At 40.8% G+C, this 22829-nt stretch overlaps 3 protein-coding genes across 3 annotated transcripts in view; all 3 read right to left on the bottom strand.

The window, feature by feature from the left end:
* Window positions 1–653: 653 nt before the first annotated feature.
* On the bottom strand, window positions 654–5092 carry ift57 (intraflagellar transport 57 homolog (Chlamydomonas)). Its single transcript, XM_024268841.2, has 11 exons — window positions 4604–5092; window positions 4043–4217; window positions 3839–3957; window positions 3136–3226; window positions 2965–3033; window positions 2327–2449; window positions 2135–2206; window positions 1654–1785; window positions 1511–1573; window positions 1056–1122; window positions 654–969 (listed from the first exon to the last, which is right to left on the bottom strand). The coding sequence occupies exons 1-11, from the start codon at window positions 4735–4737 to the stop codon at window positions 788–790; spliced, it is 1227 nt and encodes a 408-aa protein (XP_024124609.1). The 5' UTR covers window positions 4738–5092; the 3' UTR covers window positions 654–787.
* An 803-nt stretch (window positions 5093–5895) lies between these two features.
* Window positions 5896–10761, bottom strand: LOC112144326 (gastrula zinc finger protein XlCGF57.1). The gene is made up of 3 exons (XM_024268820.2): window positions 10469–10761; window positions 8243–9464; window positions 5896–6432 (listed from the first exon to the last, which is right to left on the bottom strand). Exons 1-2 carry the CDS (start codon window positions 10638–10640, stop codon window positions 8296–8298), a joined length of 1341 nt encoding a protein of 446 aa, XP_024124588.1. The 5' UTR covers window positions 10641–10761; the 3' UTR covers window positions 5896–6432; window positions 8243–8295.
* Window positions 10762–20093: 9332 nt separating this feature from the next.
* The window catches only part of cavin4a (caveolae associated protein 4a), a 17092-nt gene continuing 14356 nt past the window's right edge, over window positions 20094–22829 (bottom strand). Inside the window, exon 2 of the mRNA XM_024268865.2 lies at window positions 20094–22131. Within this exon, the coding sequence (XP_024124633.1) occupies window positions 21547–22131 (585 nt within the window). The 3' untranslated portion in view covers window positions 20094–21546. The remainder of the gene's footprint in view (window positions 22132–22829) is intronic.

Raw genomic sequence — 22829 nt, 5'->3', positions numbered from 1 at the left:
AAACCATGCTGCTTCCGGTTTGGCTCTTCAAAATAAATGTGTTCCATGCGTCAAAAAGATGACGAGTCTTAAAATATTGACTGCAGAAAAAAATAATCCGTCAATTATTGAAAGTAAAATTGTTCAGTAGAATTAAATTAACAAAAATAGTGGAAAAAAGATTTACTAGACATTTTCCTATAGATATCAACTGTTATACATTTATGCCTACATTTTGTACTGTGCCTTATTCTATTTCAACAAATGGTTTCTCAGTGACTTAACATATTTATGTTAGAAATATTTAAGTGCATTTATTTAACTGTAAAAAGTCTTGAATACATGTTTTTATCTTTAGCAGAAAACAAATGAATAAAAACCTTGTTTTATTTTGAAGGCTGAAACAGCCCTCTGATGACTGTTGGTTTAACTTGTTGAGATAAGCAATAAAATGGTATTTCCTCCGATATTTTACAAGAACACTGAAGTAACTTTTTATTTTTCTTAGTGATCTATTTCCTAAACACTTTATTTCTGACAAAAACAACTGTTTTTTTAGGTTTTCAAAGTAAAAGTCCAATGTTAGTTTCTCTGCAGTAACAGTGACCTCTAGTGTTCATTTGGCTCCTTTCAACGTCAACATTTTCTGAAATGGCTCAATGATGAAGACTCAAGCAGTTCATATATGTTTATTAAAAATAGTAAAAATAAATACATGAAATTTTAACAAACGTGTAAATGGTTTACAGAAGGAATATTGTGATTCAGACCAGTACTGGTTCTGGTTTGACCCAGTCTGTGAGTGCTGCTAAGCGAAGGGTCCGGCAGTGGGCTCTTGGATGTTGGTGGCGTGCATGTCCCGCGTCATGTTGGACTTCTCCTTGAGCTTGGCCTGCAGCAGCGTGTGCTCCACCACGCCGATCCTCACGTCGATCTGTACAATCTCCTGCTTGAGCTTCGTCAGACTCTGCTTGATCTTTACCACCGGAGCTAAGAAGCCAAATGAAGTACATAGGTAAGACTCGTGACAAGCAGAGACACAGAATACAAACGCACAGCAACGGCGTCCGCTTCACCTGCATCCGACATCCTGCTGCCTTTCTCCTCCATCTCCTGCTTCACCTTCTCCAACTCCTCGCTGATCTGAAACAGAGAAACGATCCAGCGGTCACACAAAGCCTCATCAGCTTTACTATACATGGAAAATATGTTTAAAAAATGTTTAGGTGTGTAAAATCTAAAGAAAGTCTGGATATTTCAAAATAAAACTTCATAGTGATAAAGATAAAGATTTTTACACTTTCTTTTGTGGCCACAAGAGCCCCGATTGAATATTTTTGATCAATCAAAATATAAATCGTGATTATGTGGCAGTAGAGATCGTTAAAACACTTTTATTGCCAAATGAGGTAAACTTGAAAAAAATCATAACAAAAATTGAAATCTGAAAACACAAATAAAACTTTCAAGCTCCCACTGCTTTAGTCATGTTGCTTATCCTAATGTTTGACATGATGATGCGTTCACTGACCTCAGCCAGGACTCTGCTCCTCTCGGTCACCCCTCCGCTGGCCTGCTGGTAGCGGTCCTTAGCCTGTTGAGTGAGAATCACATCAGTTCAGCAGCTGAAAGGACGATCTGGAGGGACGATTTTTCATTTGTGTGCGTTTGTACCTCGCTGAGTTTGGCCTGGGCACTGCGGTACTCCTCCACCAGATGCTCCAGCTGGTTGTTGATGTACTTCTCTCTGCTGCCCACTTTCTCCTGAGTCTTTCTGATGTCCTCCTGCAGTTTGTCCATGTAGCTCTGCAGCCACAGAAAAGATTATAAGTATGAAAATAAGTTGATCCCAAGGACAGATTTAGCTGATAATTTATTCCTAAAACAGTTATATTTAAAATGTTTGTTATATAAGTTTTATTATTTATCTAAGTATTGTAAATGGGTGTCGGAACTTCAGATCCTCAGTCATTTTGATAGGGGACGTCCGCCCTCTATAGGCAGAAACGTGAACTGCGTGTGATGCTCTGGATGTTTTGTTTTCTGAGGTACAATCAGATCTGGTGAGTCATAAATCCTGGTCTCTGTTGGTCATCTAAACTTTTGGTACTCTTTCATCCATATGACTCTGCTCTTCTTCAGTCAATGAATGAACCTTGGACTCTTTGAGCAGGGCCTCGTTTTTCTCTTGGTATTGATGCATCTGCTCCAGATGGACCCTCCAGTCCTGCAGAAATCAGAAAGCAACACACCACAGCATGATGGGAAACATGTTATCTTAAACCAATAAGAATGCCTCACAAAAAAAAAAAAAAATCTTTGTAAATAAAGACTCCTCTGTTTGGACCTTGTTGTCGGTCCTGACGGTGGCTTTCAGGTGTGGGATGACTCGCTCCACCTCCAGGTTCCACTCTGCAGCATCCACAGTCGCCTCCAGGATCTCGTCGGGTTTGGAAGAGAGTTCTGGTTCCTGTTAGACAGTTCGTCTCGTTTCAAAATAAAGGAACGGCCTCCTTGAGGGATCTGCTCATTGACTGTATATGAGAACTGGACATCATCATTGTTTGGCGAGTGTGACATCACCAAACAAAAATGGTTTACTTCCAAATAAAGTCAATTCCGTCACCCTTTTTCTGCGATATGGACGTCACTTGAAAGCGAGCTCGGGAGAATCAGTCAATCAAACATTTTGAAAGTTTGATGTGAGACCACCTACTTTTATCTGATTTGTCAGTTTATAATTTTAAAAACTAGCTCTGCAGAATAAAAAAAAAATTATAAAGGATTAGCAAGAACACGCTTTAAAAAAATATCAGAGGTTATTCTGACAAATAGAATGGCAGTAATAGCTGTTTATTTTTCAATAGAAGTCTATAAGATTTTGACTTTTTAGAACCAGCACTTATTTTGAAAACTAAGGGGAGGAGTCACTCAGTCCAGTTCTAATATCCAGTCAATAAAGCTGAAAAACAAGCCTGGTCTCACGTTGTGGACAGTTCGCAACTTCAGAGCTTCCAGATCCATCGCAATCTCCTCCTCATCTTCATCTTCCTCCTGAAGTCACATCAGAAAACAACAGTTTAAAAAAGCATGAAGGACAAATAGGCACCAGTTTTGTTAAAGCTGTTTCAAAATGAGCTGCCGTGTTTTGCTCACTATCATCTCCTCCTCTGCTGTGCCGAGAGCGTCCTGTGTGTCGTCCTCCAGTACCAACTCTTCCTCCAGGTTTTCTGACGGGTAATTTGCCCTAAAGGGGAGGAGGTAAAAGAATACTAATAGTACGAATAATATAGTCTCACTTTGATCATCTTTTGATTTATTGTATAAGAGTTTTTTATGATTATGCTTTTTTAAGCTAAAATTAAAAAAAATGTGGTTTCTATGACATAATTTCTGACGAGCGGCAGCAGTTCATTAGAAATTCACCTTTGAGTTGTGGGCAGGACTGTTGGCACGGAGTAAGCCTGCCCTCATTTCCTATCATCTCTTTGTTTACATTCCCCACTAGCGTAAATCCTCTTACAACCCCAAGGTAACATTAGTGGTGCAACTAAAATGGCTAGCAATCTCTGAGCTACACTGCTGCCAGATGTGTAAATATATACTCAGAAATGAAATTTTAAGCTTAATTTTCTTTATATATGTTCTTCATTATGAGAAATGCCACAAGAACATGTTAAAAAACACAATTTGACTTATGACTACATCTGTTTTTGTGGAGATCCCTGGAACAGACACATGATGATGCAACTCTGTGGAAAATCCAGTCTAGACCAGGCATGAACTGTCTCCACTACCACCCTAGAACCTGTGTCTGGTCCAAAAGAACTTCCAGAGTAAAGCAGAGATCCTGAAGTACCTTTTGAAGGAGATGTTTCTTCTCTTCAGAGCCTCATCAGCCAGTCGGTCCAGCACCAAGCAGACATGCTCGCCTGAGCCCGTCTTCAACTTGGAGGGCGGGAAGTCCACCTTTATGCCCTGAAATACACCAGGGTCACACTCTTCTTCACACAGCTGAAGAATGGGACATATTGCATCATTGACAGGTCAATCAACGGCTTACAAAGGCTCTCAGCTCTGCCAGGATGTTGGACACGATGGCGTTAGGCTCGTCGTGCTCCTGAGGCTCGGTGAATGGCCTCCCTGCCGCGTTGATGAGCCAGGCAGCGATGATGGTGAACATGTAAAACTGCTCACCCGGGTTGGAAGACAAGTGGGAACTGGAGGCAAAGTAGTGCCTGAGGAGGAGGAATCAGAAGATCATGATCATGTTTGGGCTGAAACCACATTTAGGAAGACAACTTCATTAAAGAGGAGAATGGAAAAAAGCACAACATTTCTAAAAATACGTTAAAACGGCAGTAAATCGGTTATTTACTAACAATTTAAAGTTAAAGTTCAGAAAAACTAAACATGTTATCAAAGCTGTTTTTCTCTTGGTTTTGCATTTCGTATATAATCTGCTAAAACTAGATCTTTACAGGTGTTGTACCAAGGTACGCTCCCCCTGCCAGAAAGTGTTTCCCCGGTCTCTTCTGTTCCTCGTCACGTTCTGCTTCAAAACATCATCTCCAGAGAGCTCACGCTCATCTAAAGTCGTTATTTGAGTCGTTTCGGTCCTGACCTGCACACTTTCTTCATGTTGTGTTTGTCCAGAAGCTCCTCGTAGTTCAGAGCATCGAGCTTCTCCAGCAGCCCCTCCATCACCGACACCATCCGGTGAGCAGCTCCGGGGCCCCGTTCATCCTCCTCCGCCATGAACCGCGCTACGTTTCAAACCGCTTTTAAATCCACTTCAAAAGATGTTTTCCTGGGGCCTTGTTCGATTAGCATGCGCTGCTCCGCTAGCTCTGGTTGACTGTAAATCCGTTGCCTGGCAACCGAAAGCTAACCTTTAGCAGTATGGTTAGCAGCATTTCTCCCCATTTTTAAATGTACTTTTTTTTTTTTTTAAACCTTCACATTTTAAAAATAATCGTAGCGTATTTGCTCAACATCAAGATTATTGTTGGTATTTAATCTGACTGGAAAACAGAATAACATTAGGAACTTGGTAGATATGTTGGCTAACTTGAGTTTTAGCCATTGACTCTTGTACTGCTAGAATTTGGTGTCAAACATCGCCCCCTAGAGGACGGGAGTGCGAACTGAATGACTCATTTAGACGCACAGAGATGCTTACTTCAGTTCTAAAGATGAAAATAAATTATTTTTTATTTACTGAAGCTTGGTAAAAGTCGCAGATAAACAGTATTTGAACTAAACTAGAGCAACACAAACAGATGGTGCCAGTAAATTCTACTTTAATATTGAATGTAAAATATTTGTTTCAGATTTAAAATAAGTAGCATGTATACTCTTTGTTATTTTAAAGTAAAAGGGGCAGAACAAAAATATAGATGTTTAACAACCAACTGAAAATAGGAAAATGTATAGTTCTCAAAGTGAAACTTTAAAACAACTTTATTTTGAAAGGCTGCAACAAAAACTTGACTTTAAAAGTGCAACTAATGAATTGGCTGTCAATGTATAACAACATCAAATTTAAGATTATACAATAATAAAATGATCTTTAACTCTTTTGTGATGTATAGTACTGCTCAGGCTTCAACAATGAAACATTTATTCTTCTGTTGACAGTGTCTGAATTGGCTAAAGTCTCTGAAATAATGTTACAAATGTTTACATTTGTGCATTAGTAATGTCTCTCTTTTTTTACAAACTTGATAACAGCTTGCTTTGGGTCTAGATTTTTGAAACAAACGTTTATTTTGAAGTTTATATCAATAATTCCTTCTAGAAAAAAAGCTTAAATGGGTACAAAACTATATTGGAGAATAAATTCCATCATTGTTTCCTTTTTAATGCACTTGCACAACCTCATTATCGACTATACAAAAATGACATAAGTCATTGTTTAACTTGCAGAACTTTATTAACACAGTAAGATGAGTAACATTTGTGATAGAGTGCATCAGGCTGAAGAGAACTTTATGTAATTTCAGTGAGAGGATCATCAAACAGAAAGTCTCTTCATGTCATTCCTTCTTTGAAAATTATGTGTTCTGAATAAATTTGACAAAATGTGGGGGAAAAACATCCTCTCAAGAGGTAAACATGTCCAAGCGTGACCCAGAACACATATAACTGCTGGAAGGGCTTCAAGTAACAAACGGAGACAAAACGAGCAAACGCAGGAGTGGAGGAGGAGTCCAGCAGCTCCTCCCACTTCTGTCTGCTTCACAGCGCAGCTCCAGGACTGTAGACGCTCACTGCAGCAGGTCATTTGAAGGCAGAGTTCTGAGAAAAAAATCTCACAATTCAAACAAAATAACAACTTTACAGTCGGGAGAGAAAACTTACTTCAGAACATGCAGAAAAAAAATCCTTTCAGTGTCACAGTGATGCTGTGCGGTCATGCCGTCGTGCACGGAAACCAAACTTCAGCTGAATCTGTAGAAACATTCATGCACAGTGGAAGGAGCATCTCAGTGAAATGAAGCCCAAATGTTAGATCAATCTGTACAGAGCTAAAGCCTTAGTCACAACTGCCCTAAGGGGTGGATATGGACTGTCTGCAGGGGATAAATGGGCAAACCTGTACGGGACACGCAGGTGAGCCGCATTAAATTTTAACATCGTAGACCTGTCAGTGAAAATCAGAGAAAATGTTCATGCACATTTTTTATCTACAGGCATTAAACATAAAAAACGCATAAGGATAAGTAAGGGGGAAGTGAGTGAGACGCAGCTAATGAGACAGAGTGTAGTTTGTGCAGGCATCCTATGGTCATGTATGTATCACGGAGCTTGCTCAGTAAGGAGAGCTGCGTACGACAGCATCACTTGTACATCATAAGTGCTTGTAGCTTTTCAATGCTTCTAGGGGTGTAACGATTAATCATTGAATCAATTTATATTCCTATGATACAACCAGATCTATCTAAGGCATAATCAAATCCACCTATACCGTTTAAAGGCTGTTTCAAGTTCAAATCAATCAATTATATCAATACTGGAAAATATAATTTAAGATTGAGGTATGGAAGGTTTATTTTACTACAACATAAGACGACCAAATGCTGACAACTCACATGATGGCAGCAAAATATGAGAGGGACCTGACTGCAGACTCCCTACTACAACCGTAACCCTTGCCTCTGCTTGTAGTGGCCCCCTGAACGACATAAAGTTTGATGACGCTGTGAACCCTGAAACCCATGCAGTCAAGGAGACCCAAGGAACACAAGGAAATGGGGTCCGCAAGATATCCCACGTGGATATGGGGCCCAGAAGATCTTAGGTATTTGTAAAAAGTTAAGTTAGGGTCAACTGGCTCCAAGTTTGGCTTTTAAACTGGGCAAGACACCATAGCAACAACGGAGATTGATGCCCTTTGAAGTCAATGGGACAAGGAATCTGGTGACCCAGCTTTTCCAACCAGAGATCCCAGGGCAATCTGGGACTGGTTCATGGCCGATTTCTGCCACCAGAGGGGTCATTTAGACACTTTCAAGGACCGATTTTTTTTTAAGTCTCTGAAGGTTCTCAGTCCTGTTTCCTCAACCAATTACATTATATCTACTGGATTTAACTTGTCAGTATACCAGATTCTTGCTCCCGGGACCCTAATCTCACTATTTGAATGTCTTCAGGGGCAAACATCCCAGTGTGCAAGGATCATGGTCCCGGGTCCCTAAGCCCACTATCTGAATGTCTTCTTGGGCCAACATCCTGGTATACTAGGTTCATGGTCCCGAGTACTAACCTCCCTTCTCCAAGTCTCAACCACCCCGGTATGGCAGGATCACTGTCCTGGGTCCCTCACCCAAAAGTGTTTAGAACTGTAGGAAAAACCTGAAAAAACTTAAACTGATTAAAGCTTAAAATGGGAAAAACCGTAAGTTTTTTTTGAGTGATATGGTGGGAACTTCTGGTTTCGGTCAAGGACTTCCAGTTCTGGATGTTGATGTCTGCAACCAGGTCTTCTTAAAAATGATCAATCATCGTTACAGTCTAATGTGTGCAAACATCTTGAATTTTGCAAAGACATGTGACCTTAAAGTGTGGTAGAATATTCTAATAACGTTCCCATTGGATTATTTTTGATGTAGAAAATCAACAGTGGGCTGAACAACGCAAAAACCTGCAGCAGACGTACAGGTCAACCCCCCCGTACAGGTGTCTGTGACTAAGGCATAAGCTTTGATCATTCCAATAATTTTATGAGTGAGAAGGCACTTTACTGCAAACCAGTAACTACCGGGATAAGACGTTTCCAGCTGTAACGTTGAGCTCTCGGAGCAGTGTGGGGCCTCAGCCCATGTGGCCCTTCATGTGGGATCTCAGGTGTGCTTTGTTAGTGAAGCACTTCTCACATATCTTGCAGCAGTAGGGCTTCTCGCCGGTGTGGATCCTCATGTGGATTTTGCAGTTGGCGCTGCGGCTGAACCTCTTGCCGCACATTTTGCAGGAGAACGGCTTCTCGCCCGTGTGGGTCCGCACATGGATCACCAAGCTGGCGCGGGAGGTGTAGGTCTTTCCACAGGTCTCGCACGAGTGCAGCTTCTTGACGGGGTTCTGGGCCTTGCTGGTGTGGATCTTCATGTGGTAGCGGAGGTGTCCTTGGTTGCTGAAAGCCCTCCCACAGGTTTGGCAGGAGTACGGCTTTTCGCCCGTGTGGATTCGCATGTGGACCTTCAGGTTGGAGCTGCAGGTGAAGTTCTTGCCGCAGGTCTCGCAGGAGAAGGGCTTCTCACCCGTGTGCGTCCTCATGTGGATCACCAAGCTGGCTCTGCACGAGTACTTTTTGCCACAGGTGTCGCAGGAGTACAGCTTCTGCTCGGGCTCGGGGCTTTGCGTCCGGGCCGTGTGCACTCCAGCGTGATACCGGAGGTGTGCTTTGTTGGTGAAGGCCTTTCCGCAGGTTTTGCAGGCGTACGGCCTCTCGCCCGTATGGATTCGAAAGTGAACTTTCAGGTTGAACCTGCAGCTGAACTTCTTTCCGCAGGTCTTGCAGGCGTAGGGCTTTTCGACCAAATGCGACCTCAGGTGACTTCTCAGCGTCGACGCGTACTGAAATACCTTTCCACAAGTGCTGCAGATGTAAGGCTTCTTGAGGAGGGGGAACTGATACTCCGAGCTTGGCTCAACAGAAGGCTGATCTCCACCGGTGATGAAGCTGTCTCCATGGCTACGAGGAGCCTGGAATGTGGGAGTGTGCTCTGGAAAAAACGCGGGGTCATCACTAAACTCCTGATTTTGAGGGAGGGGCGAGCTGGAATCCAGGAGCTGCTGACGGTCCCACTCCGTTTCACTGTAGGAGACCGTTACCAGAGAGACGTCAGCTTCCTGCTTTAGTGGAGACGGCCCCCCCACCTGAGCCCCAAAGATCTCCACTTGTTCCTCCTTGATGTTCGGGATCTTCTCCTCTGGGTCATCATTGAGGAGGACCTGCTTCTTTGGGGGGATTTGTTCCTCAAAGTCTGTGAGGGCAGAGAGGAAAAAGTGATTTTTTTCATTACTTTCTGGTAAAATTGGGTTTAAAAACGTCTTTAATCAATTTACACAAAAAAAAGTAATAACTGTTTATAAAACCCATAAAAAGATCCTCTTTGGTGCACTTTCTACTATTTTTTTACCTTGTCACTTAGTTCAAATCATGAGATTTTGCATCATTTTAACTCTTTGTACTCTTTTGCTCAGTTTATATCAGTTGTTTTTGTGAAAACATGAAAACGGATAATGGTGGAGACAGCAATAGAGGAAGAGAAGTCCTCTGGCTTTTTCATGGCCGCCTAACATAAAGGATATTTTCATATAGGAGAAATTCTTAAAAATTAGAATAAAACAGGTATTAATTCTGATGCAACTATAAGACAGTTTGAAGATACGATTTGCTTCTCACAGATAAAAGAATGAAAAAAAAATACTTGAATTGGTTATCACATTTGAAGAAGAAACTTTTATTTTTGTTTATGTTAAATTCATTATTTTATCAGTTATTGAATACAGGTGTATTTATGTTTAGAGAACTTTTAAATTTGCTTTTATTTTGAAGGAATATGGAGTTTCTGGTATTTAGATAAAAAAAGATACATTCTGGTTATATTTTGCTGCTTTAATTTAAACATTAGTTGCGAGATTAAGTCTATAAAAAACTAGTTTTAAAAAACAAAAATATTTTTAAATAGATAAATAGTTTACTTTCGAGGTCTTAAAGCTTTTTGTGGTTAATAAACAACAAAGCAGACTGTATATTATTATTATCAAAATTTCAAATGTTTGTCAAATGAAGAGAACACATTGAAGACAGTTTTATGAAAACACACTGGGGCTCAAATAACAGTATCAGGTTAGCTTTAGCTTAGCCATGTTAGCTTCGCAGCCGTTTCCGGTTCCCGGTGTCTTTGTTTTGTGACCGACGCGTTTTCTAAACTCCGTAGAACACTACTGTGCCGTATCCCGACAGCTCTCCTGCCTCTCCTACCTGCAGGTTGAAGCTGCGCAGGCGGCTTCCAGCTGACGTCCAGCAGTCTGCGCTGCCGGTCCAGCTGCTCCTCGTACTGCACGATGGTCTTCTCAAACTCCGAGAAGATCTCCTCCGCCGCGGCCGTCAGGCGCTCGCTGATGAAATCCCTCAGATAGAGAACAGAAGACATCTCTGCTGCAGATGATAAATCAATCCAGCGGGAATATAATACTTTATTTTTATAAATTAATCCGGAAAGGAGAAGGTGAAACGCTGCGGTTTCATTACAACAGTGTGTTACGCCACCAAGTTCCGGGGAGTTTATCTTACGAACATATAGTTCCGCCTTTTGAAAATGTGTTCAAAATAAAAAATACAATTTAAACATTTATCAAACTGCTTTTATATTTTTGAAAAACATTTTATGACATAAGAAGACTTGACCCTCATAATCTACTAGTCAAAATGGAAAAATTATATAAAGTGACAACATACATTAGTCGGTTCCTTCAGGGAGAGGATTTTGTTAAACACTATTATCCCAAATACAGCGTAATTAAATGAAAAATAAAATGTTGAATTGGTTTTGAAATTCATTGTTACTGTACCAAAATGCTACTGGAAAGCCATTAATCTTTTGAGGCACTACTGTCATTTTGACCTTTTCAAGCGTTTGTGTTTGCCACACAACAAACTTTGTTACTCAACATGATAATTTAGAGACATTTGTTTAACACGAATCTTACAGATCTGAAATTACACTTTATGGATAGAAACGCGGCTCGGGCACTTGAAATCAACAAAACTTTCTGACAAATCTGTGTAGATTTCAGGTGTTCCTCCACAAATACAGTCGTGTTGTGTTTTTCACTCTTGGTGGAGCTGGCAGCTTAAGCGAGTCTTTTGAAAGTTTCAGCTCTTATATCCAGGCAGTTTTTATTGTCAGGAATTGTTGTAAACCAGCTGCAGTCGCTCTGATCATGACAAATACAGTTTTCTCAGTGCTTCTTTTAAACATCATAAATATTCAAACCAGCTTTCCTTGTGATGTATCTTACAGGTTCCACCTGCAGCGACTGTGTGTGTGAATCATTTATGTCTGCTGGTCCTGTGCTGCATCAGGGAGGGGGCTGTTTGTTTTATCTGCCTGCAGCTTCCTGCCTGTCTGTGGCTCATAGAGTCCTGCTGTCAGCGGCTGCCTGATGAAACTATGTGCTCAGCTCCACTCAGCACAAGTGCTCATGGGTAAGTTTATTTATAAGGGACTAAATGTGATAGTGGAGGTTGTCTCAAAGCACTACTTAAAGAATACAACCCAAATAACTCCCATCAATAGGAAACAAATAGAGTATTTTTTACTATAGTTATTAGGGATGCAATGATTCACTTTCCCCATTCAGATCAAACCTCAATTTTTGGCTCATGGTTTTGTTTCGGTTGGATATATGATTTGTGTTTTACAAAACAACGGTAAGGAGCGAAAATTTCTGGAAAAATCTTTGAACCTGCACCAAGATCCAGATGATCAACCAGGATGCAGACCTTAACCAAGACCCACACCTTCTCATAGACCCAAACCCTCAGTGAGACCTAAACCAAAATCCAGACGTTCACCAAGACCCTTACCAAGACACCGACCCTCATCAAGACCTGAACCAAGACCCTTACCAAGACACCAACCCTCATCAAGACCTGAACCAAGACTCTTACCAAGACACAGACCCTCATCAAGACCTGAACCCTGAGGAAGACCTAAACCTGCACCTTTCCAAACCTGCACTTAGACCCAAACCTGCTCTTAAGACCTGGACCCAGACGAAGCACAAGAATTTTTAATGAGATCCAGCCCACAGTTATTGACAATGTGTTGGCCAATGAAATGACCATGAGGGAAGCAGGTCAAAAGGTCAACCCTCAACTTAGCAGATTCACTATAACACCAATCACACTGACAACAAGAAAATGACAGAAGATTGGGTTTTTGTTGTTGTCTGGGACAATTTCAATACTCACACAAGTCTGCTCAAAACTGTTGCTCAAAACAAATCCCCAATTTGTGTTGGTTTTCTTCTGCTGTATTCTCCATTCCTTAACCGACTGAAGAAATATTTTCTGTTTGGTGTTGGAAAGTGTATGAAGAACAACCATACACTGGGGTAAGCTTGTAGCAGGCCATGGACTTGACTTATGACGACATTTTCATTGAGTCCTGTCAAGGCTGGATCAGGCATACAAGATGATTTTTTTTTTCGTTTTCCAGCCGGGGAAGATAAATCCTGACTACTGTCTTACTTTAACATTTTTCTGAATCGTTTTGTGAAAAATGTGTGATTTGTTATGTAGTGTGTTGTGTTTGCTAGTTTTGACAACAGAGTCTTCATTACAACCTGAAAGTGAGCTTTTGACTAAAGAGTCAAGTATTTTGTGTATCTACTTTGGAATGCGTTTGGGGAAACTGGTGTAATGTTTCAGAAAATGTGTTTTAGCAGCCTGTAATTATCTAAAAAGAAACTATCCGTGAAGAAAAAATATTCTAAGTTTATATTAAGCCTGGTTGAATGTAATTAAACAATAAATGATATATCCTTCACTTAAACGTACTGGTGTGCAGAGATTCACCTTCCCCACGATTCGGTTCAGTGCTGTAACACAACAGTTTGGTTTTAAACAGAGAATTGTGGCATTCACAGCTGCATATAAAATTATCCCAAACAGTCATTGTCTATTATGGTCAGACAATTAAGTTTTCTTGATAATTGTAGAGGAACACCACCTTCCAGGAGCTTGCTGTCAAATGACAGAAACCTGTGAAAACATTTTTTACTTAATTAACAAAAACATGTTGCAAAAAGAAAGAAATTCTGGATTTAATGATTGTTTTTGAAAGTCAGCAGCAGCTGTGGATTTAGTTTGATGCCAGAGAATCACTTGAGCACTTCATTGTCATCCATCACACTGCTGTCCTGCAGTTGGGCTGCTAATGAGTCTCCTTCATACGGCCGCATTCACACACAGAAAGCAAATTTCCTCCTTCTGTCTGCTGGGATTTCTGTGCAGCCACACAGCATGTCGGTGTGCGACCGGCCTCCTTCAGCGGCTCGCCTCTGCTGCTCCGAGAAGTAATTGGGAGGAGAAGCAGAGGTGGATCCACAGCTTAACCTGAGCGGAGCGTTAATGAGTGCTGGCTGGCAGGACGCCTCGTCTCGAGGCCGACAGGAAGCTCATCAGGCTGCTGGACGCCAGCCAGAGAGACTCTATGTGCCCTTTGAGCAAAAATAACACCTGAGAGTCATTACGCTGGATCCCCGGATCACTGAATCCTGTCAGAAAGGGCTGATGTAAATTGTTAAAATATGGGGTTCATACACAAGAAGCCACGTACTTACAGGAGATATGCTAAGTTGAACAGGTTGTTTTCATTGCTCTTCTGTTGTTCTTTGGTTCAAAGTCAGAAGGGCCTTTTCACACCAAAGAATCTGTACTGTACTTGAGTGCACTTGACTGCAAAGACAGAGAAGTTAAGCTGCTGATTGCTGTGATCTGGTTCAAAACTATGACAGGAATTACTCTGTTACTCATTCTATACGTCAGTCTGCTCTATAAGACTCTCCTCGAGATCTCTTTTCATTCATGGCTTGATAGTCAAGCTAGAGAAGAGTGTATACTGTCACCTAGAGTTGGGGGTAAAACAGGGTTTTTACAATCCTTAAATGGGCACAGGACAGGAACAGTTTTGTTTGAGTGTAGATCGGTGAGTAGGTTCTTGTTTAAGTCTTTTCAAAAACCTTTTTTTTTGTCTTTATTAATTTCGAATCACATTTTTCATTTAAAAAAAGAGATCTAGAGATAATGGATATTACTGGATTTTGATTGCGACTCAGGGCATATGCTCTGCTTCTTAAAGGTTTATGAATGGGTGTTGTCTCTGCATTGGCAGCTATTCTATCAAGTGGCATAAAAAATAAAATTCACTTTCTTTTGCTGTCAGTTGTTAATTCCTCTTTCCATTCATTCATATTAAAAAGGTCCCCTCTCTTCTCTGCTCCCTCCAGTCCAGTCAGCCTATTTCCTTCTTATCGTTTGTCCAAATTGCTAAAGCACATTTTCTGAAACGTAAAACCAATTTAACCTAAATTTCTCATCAGCACCTCCACATCTGCTACATCGTCTCCATTGTCAAAGACATTTAATTCAACTTTTTTTTAATGGGCTACATGTTGATATTTGCATGTTCTTGCCATGTTTGTGTGGGGTTTTCTCTGGGTGCTCTAGTTTCTCTCCATATCCAATCAACCTACCAATCAAAGAAAACATACATGCAGAAGATTGAGCAGTCAGAGTCAAGATGAGGCAGGAAGGATGAGTCAGGATCAGACTAGCAAGCAGAGTCATGAATGAGCAGTCAGGCAGGAAGCACAGTAAGAACCATGCAAACTGAAAGGCAGAGTCAGGATCAGACATCCAGTCACTTCAAATGATGAAAGCAAACCAACATCTTCGAGACAATGTTTCTGCTTTGTTGATATGTCTGCAACATCGACGCAACATCTTCTGAATTTCTATTGCTGCATCATCGTGGCAGATGACGTCAGTGCCAACGTCAGCATTCACCTCCATATTGAACTTCAACAGTCTGACTCAGTACACCAAAAGAGACTTATTTTGCATATGGTTAAGTTTACTATCATGTTTCTTCTATTGGGGAAATAAAACACTATTTGTTTATTAAAAAAATCATTTGGAACAGTTTAGATTAGAAAGGTTCAAAGTGGATCTATGAGCAGTAACTCAAAGTAGGATTCTGTCTCACAAACTGAGATCTGGGGATTCTCTAACAGTAAGAAAGACAAAGAATTCGGAGAGACTGAAGTTCACAGATTCATTTTCTCATCAAAAACACTTCTGAGCTCTAAAGAAGCTAAATCTACTCCAAGGTTTCTGAGCGCTAGTCCTCTGGGCCCACCGACATGCATGTTTTTCATGTTACCCTGCTTAAACACTTTTAGCTCACCATCAGTCTTTGCAGAGGCTGGATCCTGGCAGTCATGAGGCCGGTGTGTTTCAGCAGAGAAAATAAGAAAACCCACAAGAGTGTGTGTAGCAGGTCATCTCCAAAAATGGTTGAATTTGAAGTAAAGATTGTTGTGTTTGTCTTCACGATGACCTGGTTAGCGTTCCTCCTCGGATTGTGGACAAAGATCGCGTGATTCATTGGGCTACGTTCATGCCAGACGTGACGTGTGTTCAAACCCTGAAAGTAATAACTCAAGTCTTGTTATGCATTTAGGAAATGAGTTGTTTGTCTTTGAGCTTCCTGCTGCACGTCACATTCCTGACAGACAGGTGTCAGTAAAAGCCAAGAAAACACGGCAGCAAAGAGCTGATGATGGTTTTAATTGTTCCAGTCTCAGGGGGAGACATGACACTGACTCACAGCTTCATCAGTATTCCTCTTCCTCTCCCAGAGAGCTGCAGCTCATTTCCCTAACAGGAGGTGTCACTTTTTTAGGGGGGGTGTCATTTAGGAAAGAAAACGTTCTCTTCTTCACAGCTTGACAAGTTATTACATTCTCTGAAACCTGACTGACAGGCAGTGCGATTAGCTCAAACACACACACAGACAGGGACACACATAAAATACACAAAAAACAAGGAAACACACTTCAACTCACAAACCAAACACAAGGACTTAGCTACAAACACACACCTAAACACACAAAAATAAACTAATTCATACAAACGGACACACACGTACAGAAACAAACATGGACACATACAGACACACAAAAAACTCAAACACTTGAACACACAAAACACAAACTAAGACACAAACACAAAAAACAAAGACATGAATGCTCACACACCCTACACGCACATTTACACACAAATAATAAAAAAACAAAGAAACACACTTGAACAAACGAACCTCACAAAAGAACCTAGCTACAAACACACACCTAAACACACACACACCAACTAATACATACAACCAGACATGTTACCACAGATACAAACACACACATATGGACAAACACAAAACCTAACTTGAGACACAACCACACAAAACACAGAGACACACATGCTCGGGCGCACACACACATAAAACTAACAAAGAAACACACTTGGATACACAAACCACAAACAAGAACTTAGCTACAAACACACACCTACACACACAGGTAAACTAATACATACAAACAGATACACACAATGACACCAATAAAACCCACACATAACACAGACATACAGGCACAGATACACCACACATGAGCACACACAGACACAAACAAATGCTCTTAAGCACACAAAGCAACACAATCATCAACATACAAAAAAAAGGAAAAGACACTTGAACGTCCAAGGCACACAAATAAAAAAAAGGAGACCCAAACACCCACGCACAAATGAACAAACGCACACATGGGCACACACAGACGCACAGAGACATAAAAACCCCACACACGCAGGCGCACAAACAAGAGCTTTAAGTATAGAAATATAAAATAAATCAGAATCCATCTGCAAAATGAAAAAAAAACAGGAAACAACTTCTGCAAATCATTTTTTTGTAATAAAATTATTATAAAAAATGTCGACTCTGTGATTTCCTAACAATTTTTGAAAGGTTGCTACAATATGTTTTGTCGATTAGATAAAATAGGAATGATTCAGGAAGCCAAACATGGTAAACCAAAACACATACACTTTCTTGGATGGAGACAAGAACTGAAACTCAGAAATAACAGGCTGGTTAACAATCACAAAGTAGAGTTGATTTGTAACACAAATCTGATGTGTCCTCGAGGAACGAACAAGCAGAATATAACCTGAACAGCAGGCAAAGCATGAAGAAACATTAAGAAAACGACAACAATGTTATCCATCTGAGCAGTAAGTGCTTCAGACGTATTAGATCACTTTTATCGCTTTTCAAGAAAAAGAAAAAAAAATGTGGTTTTGACGATCCAGATCAGAAACATGAAGATGAAAAGACAAAACTGAGTGATTTTTGTTACTACTTTATGGTGTTTCTGTTTCCCTATATTATCATGTTAAACATAAAACCACTAAACACAGTTAAGAAGTAAATTCAAGGTACTTTATTTGTACTTACTCTGTACTTTACCTGCAAGTGGTGAGTCCCAAAGAGACACATTAACTCAACACAGACATTTCCAGTAGGTACTGAAAATTCAGTTGGTACAACAAAAGTACCACGTAAATAGTCTGTAAGGACCAGTAAGTACCAAGTAGGTACAACAAAAGTACCACGTAAATAGTCTGTATGGACCAGTAAGTACCCAGTGGGTACAACAAAAGTACCATGTAATTACCACGTAAATAGTCTGTAAGGACCAGGAAGTACCAAGTAGGTACAACAAAGGTACCATTTAATTACTACTTAAATAAATGTCAGAACCAGTAAGAACTCAGTATAGGTAGGAAGTACCTTGTAGGTACAACAAAAGTACCATGCAAATACCACTTAAATAAAACGTATGAACCAATATGTACAACAAAAGTACCATGTAATTAAAAAGGCCATTTCCTTTTTCCTGAAATGTCTTTTTCAGTCTTAACTGTCTTTGCTGAGGCTGCAGGGGATCGAGGCGGTTTCCGTTTTCTGCCGTCATTAACTCATCTGGAATAGCTGACAGTGAATTTGCCGCTGACACTCTGAACTCACACTGAGACACTAAAAAACACATTTTCACATCATTTCTCACACGTGGAACAAACAGCAGCTGCTTTAGCGCTGAGGTGAGCGGATTTCTCAGAAGCCCAGCTGGGATGTTGGTGTCACTCAGTTTGTCTTTTTCTGCTCGGCTGACTTGACTGTGAAGTGTCTGCGAGACTTCGATGGTGCAGATTACTGGAGCTATAAGTCGTGTCTAGTTTATTTTTGTCTTCTGAAGTTTTGCTTGTGCATTTGTGGTTGTGTTGCTGTCACAGCAGACAAAAGAGAAACACTCAAGAGTTCAGCCTCTTTTCATGAATCAAGTGACACCAAATCACAGGATGGATGAAGTGCAGCTCTCCACTTGGTGGTATAAAACTAGCCTGTAAACGAACAGGTTTGACAGGTCAATTTAAGGGAAAGACTCCTGGAAAAAGAACTTCTCTGCAGGTTATTCAGGTGTTTCTGACTCAGACGAGTTCCCAGTGTGAAGCAGAAAATGAAAACATCTTAATGGAGCTCCTCTTCTCTTGTCTGTGCCTCACCTAAGGCTGCGCAGCAGATTGCGCGAGGACTTCAGTTGCGCACAGCTAATGCATGACAAACAGACCAGGCGAGTGCAATCACTGCAGTGCATCTCTGTCTCGTTCTCTCTGCCTCTTGCTCTGAAGTGCTGAAATAAATCAAAATGATGGTTTTTGGTGCTGGTGCAGCTCAGGAGCAGAGACGCTGCAGAGCAGCAGCACTTTCATGTGGCTCAGAGTCGCAGATCCGCCCCAGAGAAGAGGAATTAATTAATGTCATTTCGCTCCGCTTTGCTCTAGCTTTGATGTGTTGCTTCTGTTGCTAGCCACTAACAGGTGAGCTCAGGTGCTCTCTGGAGCAGCTCGGACCAGCAGAGGAGCGAGTTTCATTTGTGTTTGCCATCAATATCACATTCAACAGTCGCGTGAAGACCCTGCAGCCTTTTAGAAGTGCGGTCCCAGCACCACGGCTGCACCATGTCTGCTCAATGACTCGTGCAGAGATGAAAGCGGGCTGCATCACTCCCAGCACTTCTTCTTCTTTATTGACATTTGCTTCTGCATTTGACCCAACGACAAAACCTGAGCACCAGTGCCATGAATGAGGAAGCTTGACCAGACTGTAATGCTGGTATTTTTTTTTTAATTATGGAGGAAAGAAAATTAAGCTCAATATCACATGTATGAGTATTTCTTTATTCAAATCAATGTGAATCAGGAGCAGATGAAAAAATCCAGTTAAAGAAGATCGTATTTGTTATGTATAATACTCTGGGTGGGCCACAAGCTCCCAGCTCTGCTCCATTCTGATGCATCCACTTCCAGACAAACGGATCCTCGTACGTCTTTGCTGGCCTCTGGCTCAAAACTCTATGTAGGAATAGCTCCAAATCCCAGTCCATAATACAAAAACATTTTTTCATTTTTTTTTATTTAGTTTCACTTTGGTTTTCCGCTGTTAAAATTAGGCTCCATTTATGAAGCTAACATGAACAATTTACAACAATCGCAGTCAAAAATCTGTGAAATTTTCTGTGGTTTCTTTTTATCTTGCTACATTTTTTTCTGAAAATACTATGCACATTTTTGGCATTGTACCTACCATACAGAGGTTTCTTCATATTTTCTGAATATTCTGATGTTGTATATTATAAATTGATATTCAAAACTGGTTTTTGACTGCTGGTTTCAATCAAAATTATCCTAATATGCACAACATTTTTGCTAAGAATGAAATCATTCTATTTACATGACAAAAATAATAACAAAACACACTGATGTGTTTTTGACTTTGAATTATGTTTTTTTTCTTTTTAATGAAAGTAATTTATTTATACAAAAAAAAAGTTGAGTACAGCTCAAAAGAAACATCACTTTTCTTCTGACTTTGACAGGAGAATCCAAATTTGGGAACAAAAAGAAACAAAAGCAACAAAAACAGAAAGAATAAATCCAAATTTATTAACTCGCTGGAGTATATTCACACACCATCAGCACAGCAGTGCAGAAACATCATTTGGAAGGAAATGAGGTTGAAGTTATACTGGAGGTATTTTTCAGAATAAGACAAGTCACAGATGATTAAAGGCAAACATGAAAGCAGATCTTCTACTGGACACATTCAAAGCATTTTGTGCTGAAAGTTTTGAAATCTGGTGAGGATGGAGGAGATCACTGTATTCAACTTTTTACCTTCCAACTAACGTTCTTTCTCCAAAATGAGTCAAAGCTGATGAAGCCATTTAACAAGAGAGTTCAGACTGACTTAAATCACACATTCCTTCTGCGGGCAGTAAATACTGACTAAGGTGCTGCATTAAAGCCTGCATAGGTGAAAATTGTTTTCTTGGGTATTCTCTAATATTTCAGAAGAATTAGCTTTTTTTTAAAGCGGGGGTGAGGAAAACTTTGATAAAAAATATATAGTTTAGAGACCCACTCCAATTAAAATGATGCTTTTTTTGGTGTTTTTAACATGCTCTTGTGGGATTTGGTGGAGAACATATGTAAAAAAAGGGTTAAAAATGTAATTTTTTTGTATTTTTTTCATTCAAATCGTGAATCATGAGCAGATGAAAGATCACATGACGTAGAAAATCTGCTGAGGATGTTATAATCTCCCAGCTCCTCTCCATTCTGATACATCCACTTGCAGACAAATAGATCCATGTTTGTCTTTGTTTTCTGGTGCAGAGCTGTATGGCTGGATAGCTCCAATATTGTGCCTCATTTTTGCTGCACCGATAATATTAGGTGGGGGTGTGAGCTAGTGGGAGAGAAACAGAGAGCTCTCATGAGGAAGGCCATGACACCAACACAACTCAGAGATAAATTTCTGATGAACTCCTGCCGCTCTGCAGAAACTATATCCTAGAAAACGACTCAGGATTATTGATTTTGGCTAAAAATGTCACAATTGTGATTTAAAAGACCATTGGAGACGCTTTTAAAACAGATAAAAAGATGATCGGAGTGGGTCTTTAAAGACTGTAAACATCAAAGCTAACAGTTAAGGCAACATGCTGCACATGATTCTGATCACTGCTCCTGCTGCAGCTCTCTGGCTGCTCCAGTGCTCCTCTCAAAGACCCGCTGAAGCTCCTTTCACCTCCCCGGTTCGCTCAGAGCCACAGATGAGAGTCAAATGTCCGCATCCTTTTTCTTTCATCTTAACCCGTTAAAAACCTGGACTCACAGATTAGACCCAGTAATCTCAATCGTGGAACCTCTCACTTTTCTGCTTAAAACAACATACGATGGCCAAACTGTTCAGATTATAACAATAATCTGATAGCATTTTTACTCTTTCATGTTTACTCTTTCATCTCCATCATCCATCACAGACCTTCTTCCTCCAAAGTCCCACCCCCTCCTTAGTCGGGTTTCCGGTTCAGTTACTTCCTCAGATCTCCTTCCTGTATCCTGGTGGCGCCGGCCTCGTCCACTGGCCCCTCCCTCTTGGTTTCTAGGGCGACCTCTGTGTATGGTACCCCACCTGTGGGCTCCTCCTCCTTGGCTTTGGGGTCGCCCTCAGCCTCGGCGCCCTCCTGCCCCTCAGCGACGGCTCTCTCCTTCTTCAGCTTGATGCGAAAGGTCTCTTTGGTCGGCGCCTTCTTGGCGATGTTCTCCTTGAGCCGCTCGCCGGACTGCTTGAGCCGCTCGCCGGCCTGGTGCATCTTCTCCCGGCGCTCCGGTGGCATGACCTTCTCGCCCAGGTTGTGGAACTTGGTTCCAAGGTTATCTTTTCGTTTGGCCATGTTCTCCTTAGAGAAAGCGGCCTTCAGGGTCTCCGTGCTCTTCACCATCGACTTCTTGATGCGAGCAGCTCGCGAGGGGTCGGCCTCCTCCACGCTCAGGTACTCCTCGTCTGAGGAGAGGTCGGCAGGGAGGTCGTAGGCGTCAGGCTCGATGTCCAGACCCTCAAGGGCGGGGCCTTTGGGAGTCTTGGTTACAGCCACTGATGGGATTTCTGTCTCCCCCTGAAATGAGACAAGGAGCAAAATCTGTCAACTTCATAACACCTGAACACACCCGACGGCCATTAGAGTTTCAAAACTAATGTAAAGAAAATAAGAACAACAGAAAGTCTTTATTTTTCAATATTTGTTGAAATAACAATGTATGTACAGAGAAACAGAATACAGGCAGAAACCCAGGGAGGCTTTTAAAATGCAATTCTTGCAATTTTCCATTGTTTTTGCATTGAAAGGTTTGATTTCATCACTATAAATACCTAAAATGTTAATGCCAAAATAAAATGCTTTAATACTTCATAAAAATAAATAAATAAAAAGAAATGCTCTGAAAATCTGTTTTTTGTGTCCAGACTTTTTCTTAGGTTCAGAATAAAGCAGATTATTTTCTCCTTTTAACCAACAAATACTGCAGGACTTCATATTTCAGTTAATTTACAGCTACAATTGCAGTGTTTGCTTTTTTGTGACCACAATTTGTTGACAACAGAAACATTGAAAAAAATGAAAAAGTTGCAAATAAATTAAATCTCTTTGAGTGAAAAACAAAATAACTAATAGATTTGCTTAAATGTGAGATGATACTGATTCTGACAAATGAGAGTCACACACAAATGTTCACATCCTTTTTCTTTCATCCTAATTCATTAGCAATCTGAAAAGAAATCTAAAAACTACATATGATGGCCTCAAACATGTGCTTG

This window comes from Oryzias melastigma, linkage group LG17 (genome assembly GCF_002922805.2).
Source record: "Oryzias melastigma strain HK-1 linkage group LG17, ASM292280v2, whole genome shotgun sequence".
NCBI classification, from domain to species: Eukaryota; Metazoa; Chordata; class Actinopteri; order Beloniformes; family Adrianichthyidae; genus Oryzias; species Oryzias melastigma.
Note: the sequence above shows the minus strand (reverse complement) of the source record. Positions and strands in the feature narration are given on the sequence as shown.

Excerpts from the sequence above, each read along its gene's own strand:
- ift57 (XM_024268841.2), bottom strand. The coding sequence starts at position 4,737 with ATGGCGGAGGAGGATGAACGGGGCCCCGGAGCTGCTCACCGGATGGTG. Across the intron at positions 4,218-4,603 it reads AACATGAAGAAAGTGTGCAG|GCACTACTTTGCCTCCAGTT; the intron begins GTCAGGACCGAA and ends CCTCCTCCTCAG. Across the intron at positions 1,123-1,510 it reads GGAGCAGAGTCCTGGCTGAG|ATCAGCGAGGAGTTGGAGAA; the intron begins GTCAGTGAACGC and ends TCTCTGTTTCAG.
- LOC112144326 (XM_024268820.2), bottom strand. The coding sequence starts at position 10,640 with ATGTCTTCTGTTCTCTATCTGAGGGATTTCATCAGCGAGCGCCTGACG. Across the intron at positions 9,465-10,468 it reads TGCGCAGCTTCAACCTGCAG|ACTTTGAGGAACAAATCCCC; the intron begins GTAGGAGAGGCA and ends CTGCCCTCACAG.